We start from the raw sequence: 5,152 nt of genomic DNA on the forward strand, positions 1-5,152 counted from the left end.
CGCCGATGCATTTCGTAACCCGAACGGCATCCTCAACCATTCGTATTGTCCCATGGGGGTCGTGAACGATGTGTATTTAACTGAATCTTTATGCATAAATACGTGGAAGTATCCATTCTTCAGGTCTAACTTGGTGAAAAGTCTTTTCCCTGACAGTTTATCTAGTAGGTCGTCTATAAGAGGTGTTGGGTAATTGTCCTTTATCATACCTTTATTAAGTGTGCGATAATCGACGCACAGTCTCAACTCTCCCGAATTCTTTTTTACCAGTACTATAGGCGAAACGTATTCTGACTCACTGGTTCTGATGTAACCTTTTTCTGTGTATTCGTCTATCATTTTCTGTACTTGGGCTTTTTCGCTATACGACAGTCTTCTAGGTGGGCAATGAAACGGTTTTTCGTGTTCGAAATTCAACTTCATTTCCCACTTGGTTTGTGGTAAGTTTGGTCTTTCTGCGTTTACATACGCTGTCCTAAACATGTATTTAAGTCGTTCTGCGAGTTCTTGGCTACAATCTGTCCCTACTTTCAACTCCCAGTCGTTTTCTTTGTCTGCATACTGGCTTGGTAGTTCGTTGAAATTGGTTTTTACGCTCTCGCAGGTATCGCTGTCTTCCAGACACTCAACCATTGCAGAACACTCATTTTCTACCTTGCCTCCACTTTCTACTTCATGCTTATTCTCTTTATCACCCTCATCTTTTACTTCACATTCATATTCTCCTAAACACTCATTCTCTATTTTCCACTCATTTTTTTCTAAACACTCATTTTCTCCTAAACACTCATTTTCTTCTAAACACTCATTTTCTCCTAAACACTCATTTTCTTCTAAACACTCATTTTCTCCTAAACACTCATTTTCTTCTAAACGCTCATTTTCTCCTAAACACTCATTTTTTATTTCACACTCGTTTTTTGTCTCACTCTCCTTCTCCCTACCTAACACAGCCTCATAGCCCATCGACTCGTCTGCCACTACTAGTAATTCAAAGTTGATTCGATTTTTGTTAATAATTACAAAACTGGGTATTTTACCAAAGATGTTAAGTTTGCTATTATTTAGTCCAACATAAGCGTAATCCGCATTTTTATTCAAAATAAATTCAATTTCTCTGTTTTTCTTGTCTTTGTTAAACTTATATAAACTTAAATCATCTTCTTTGATTTCGTTCGAACTTAATCGTGAGCGCTCTTCCACTTTATTTAGGTTATTTTCCGACTGGTGCTCTAGACACGATAACTTCATAAAACTTATTGGGCTCCCTGAGTCGATGAGGCAATCTAAGGACAAGCATTTGTTATTGTAATTGCTAATGTATATATTAAATTTGTATATATAATCGTTATGTACCTTGTACTTCTTTTCGTCACAGTGTGACACCTGGTGACTCATGCTGCCGCATCCGTAGCACGCTCCTCTTTCGCGCTTGGGCTTGCGGCACTCCCCTGCCACGTGGCCCAAAGAGTTGCAGTTGTAGCAGCGAATGGGTGTTGGCGAGGCTCCAGTGTTTGCCCCTTCAGTTGAACCGTACTTCTTTGGCAGCATGATCTTCTCGAACGCCTTGAGTAGTTGATATGGAGCGCCAAAGCACTGCATGTGGGCTTGCCTACGCAGGCCTACATCTGGGATACCTTCGATGACTCCGTCAATAAACTCCTCGTCGTCAATGACTATGCGGGATGCCAGCGACACTTTGGCGTTGAAGTACATCGAGAACTCCTCGCCACGTGCCCATGAACGGGACTCGAACTTGCGACGGAGCAACAGTTTGCTTTCCTTGGGATGGAAAGTGTCTTCCATGACGTTCAACAACTGATCGATTGGCAGCGACATGTGCTCCGGACTCGAATGCAGCCACACCAATGCTTTGTCCTTAAGCTTCGACATTAGCAGCATTAGTAGCTTCTCATCCTTCAGTTTGTTCACTTTTGCGACGGCCTTAAACTGCGCGATCCAAGTTGTGACGTCATCGTTGTTTCCAGAAATGTTGCCATGATATGTTGGCAACATGTCTTTGGCGGCATTTAGCAACATGACGCCAGCGTCATTGTTGGCGGCTGGTGTTGTGTTCTCTCCTCTCCCTTCCTTCTCCCTCTCGCTCTGCAGCTTCAGCAGCTCGATTTGCAGTTTTAACATTTCAACCTCTGCTCGATATTCGCCGTGGTTGTTGTTGTGCCCAGGCGCTTGCGGTGCTTTTTCGTTCTTCTCTTTGCGTTCGCTCTTCGTCGAGTCTTGATCTGCGGCTGCCTCATCTTCCCTCTCGTTCTCGCATGTTTCGGCTGCCGGTGGTCCCCGTCCCCGCAGCTCTACTGGTATTTCGTTAAGTCTCGCTGCCATGGCAGCTTTGCTTCCACCTTTTGGTAGATTGAGGGACTCCAGCCATTCGCGCAGCTGGGCGGCCGAGAACTCCTCCGTGCCGACCAAGTCCGACATGTTTTTTTTCAGCGATGGCGTCTTCGACGGACGAGAAAATAAAAATTTTCGCTATTTTTCACTGGCGGCGATTGATCGTATCCCACTTCTGAAATTGTAGGCCGTCTAACCCGGGAATTGTAGTGACCAATATCGGTGCGTGAGTGATCTGTATAGGTATAAAAACACAAGCCCGGTGATTTAATGTAACTCTTTTTTATTAGCTGCGCGTCCGTCTCTCACAATCGCCATTTACAAAGTGAACTTACTCTCTTATCGATGTTTCTTATCCGATATCTCACTATTGGTATTTCCCACCGAGTGTATCGATGGTGCGGTAAATACCAATGCGCGCTGTATGCTATTTTAAATACTAGTTGAATGCCTCACTAATTATTACCTTGCTACAGGAAGAATCAGTTTTACACACAGGAATTCCAGTTCCTGTTGAAGTTGGACTGTGAAGTGTTCTGAAGTGAAGTAAGAGTCCACTGCAATTAGAACCCCTCCTGCACGTCGAGACGAACAGTCCTTTCTAAAAGTTGTGTACCGACCTGCCAAAACCTCGGAACTAAGAATGTCCGGCTTTAACCAGGTTTCAGTAAACACAATAACGTGGGAAGCAAATGCAACACTATCCCGGAAAAGAATGCTGAGCTTACAACGCAAGCCTCTTACATTCTGACAAAGAGAAGTTAGTTTTTTGGAAAGGTGGAAGCAAGACGGGAAGTTGAGGAAGAGGAAGTTGAGGGTGGCTTATCGTGGGGGATCTGCTTATTGAATGATTTTTTGGCACATAGAACAGAAAACTCCATAAAAAAAAAAATGAAATGGCGTAAATGGACATTTGTATTATCGTTCGTTATCTTTCGTAGATCAGACGCGTTTTTGTTTTGCGCTCCGCATTTTTTCCCTTTGTTTTGCATAAACAACCGGTGTTTTCATAAATAAACTTTTATTAACTTCCTAACTGGAAATCTATTCTATTCCGTGAGTGCATGCCTTTTGATTTGTCTTTAAACATTATTTAACTTCTAATTTTTCGGCGTCGGCTTGTCGTGTTTGGGTTGTTGCCGTGAGTACGCATTACATTGCATTACAGCTCTCGTCTCTCGTCTTGTAGCTTTTGTTGTTTTATCACTCTCTCGCTATCACCTCAACCTTAATAACTGTTCTTTCTCTCTCGCTCTCGTAACATTCTGTTCAGTAGCTCTCTCTCTCTCATTAGCTTCTTCTGCAACTGTTCTCCTCACCCCCTATTAGCGTTTGTCTGGCACACTGGTTTGATAGCCATTTGTTTCGAAATATTATTTGATTTGAATTTTGTTCAAATTTTTTTTGTATGGAGTTTTCTGTGGTATGCGCCAAATATTCCTGTCGGAAGGAGATCACCCATGATCAGCCAAGTATCACTGCTGGCTCTGCGATAGCGTAGTGCACGCAAAATGTGCTGGGTTTACGGGCCTCGTGGGCGATGCCATCTATGTCACCCCTGATCTAGTGGTGCATAAAAATCAAACCAAGCCTTTTTCTACGGTTAAGTAAGGATGGGAAGTTTACGAGTAGCAGTCTACTAGAGTAAGATGGGAGTCGCACACCCGCATCCCAGTTAAGGCCCTGCAGTAAATCTTTCAAGAGAACCACCAAATAGGGTATAGGGAGCCAACAAAGGGCTAGAACGATGAAATGTCATAACTTTTCATTTCGAGGCATTAAGGTGTAACAAGTTTGCACCGTTCCAGCTCTTGCTTAGGCCAGTTGTGTTTTTATATCCGATACTCAAAATGAGTATTGGGGTATATTAGATTTGTGGTAAAAGTGGATGTGTGTAACGTCTAGAAGGAATCGTTTCCGACCCCATAAAGTATATATATTCTTGATCAGCATCAATAGCCGAGTCGATTGAGCCATGTCTGTCTATCCGTCCGTCCGTCTGTCCGTCCCCTTCAGTGCCTAGTGCTCAAAGACTATAAGAGCTAGAGATCCAGACTTCTGTGATATGTCACTGCTACAAGAATATTTCAAAACTTCGCCCCACCCCTTCCGCCCCCACAAAGAACGAAAATCTGTTGCATCCACAATATTGCAGAATCGAGAAAACTGAAAACGCAGAATCGTAGATAATGATCATATCTATCAGATTGCTGAATCTAGATCAGATCAGATCATTTTTATAGCCAAAAAGTCGGCAAAACTCGTACTTCCCTCCGTTTACGGAAAATGAAGTCTTTTCTCGGTCGCGCTTCGCTCCGTTATTTTGTGGTATCCAGACTTCAAGTCCAGTGTTGTGAAGAATCTGGCAATCTACCCAAGTTTGCTAAGATCATTGAGATGCTTGGCATCGGGTATTTGTCGACCACTGTTTTTTGATTGAGTTTCCGAAAGTCCATTATGTTTCTTTTTATTGCACGCTTCATCGGTGCCTATTTTGTCGACCACCCATATAGGATTATTATATGGCGATCTGGATTTGCGAATGATTTTGTCTTTCAAAAGGCTCTTGACCTCAGATTCGACAAAATCAGCTACACCCATAAGGTACGGGTACAGCTTGGAGTATATTGGATCGTCGTCCACAGTGCGGATAGTGGCAAATGCTTAACTCCTGTTATTTAACATTTTTATAAAGTCTTCCCTTATGGCTGGGGGAGCATTGACGTCAATAACGTTTGTGTGGTTGACGTCTATGCACTTGTGGAATTTGATTACCTCAGTAGTGTTACCGAATCTGATG

General features: G+C 43.0%; 1 protein-coding gene across 1 annotated transcript; it reads right to left on the reverse strand.

The window, feature by feature from the left end:
• Positions 1-924: 924 nt before the first annotated feature.
• On the reverse strand, positions 925-2,647 carry LOC117184876 (uncharacterized). Its single transcript, XM_033383970.1, has 2 exons — positions 1,357-2,647; positions 925-1,286 (listed from the first exon to the last, which is right to left on the reverse strand). The coding sequence occupies exons 1-2, from the start codon at positions 2,437-2,439 to the stop codon at positions 1,257-1,259; spliced, it is 1,113 nt and encodes a 370-aa protein (XP_033239861.1). The 5' UTR covers positions 2,440-2,647; the 3' UTR covers positions 925-1,256.
• Between the last annotated feature and the right edge of the window lie 2,505 nt (positions 2,648-5,152).

Source organism: Drosophila pseudoobscura, chromosome X (assembly GCF_009870125.1).
Source record: "Drosophila pseudoobscura strain MV-25-SWS-2005 chromosome X, UCI_Dpse_MV25, whole genome shotgun sequence".
NCBI classification, from domain to species: domain Eukaryota; kingdom Metazoa; phylum Arthropoda; class Insecta; order Diptera; family Drosophilidae; genus Drosophila; species Drosophila pseudoobscura.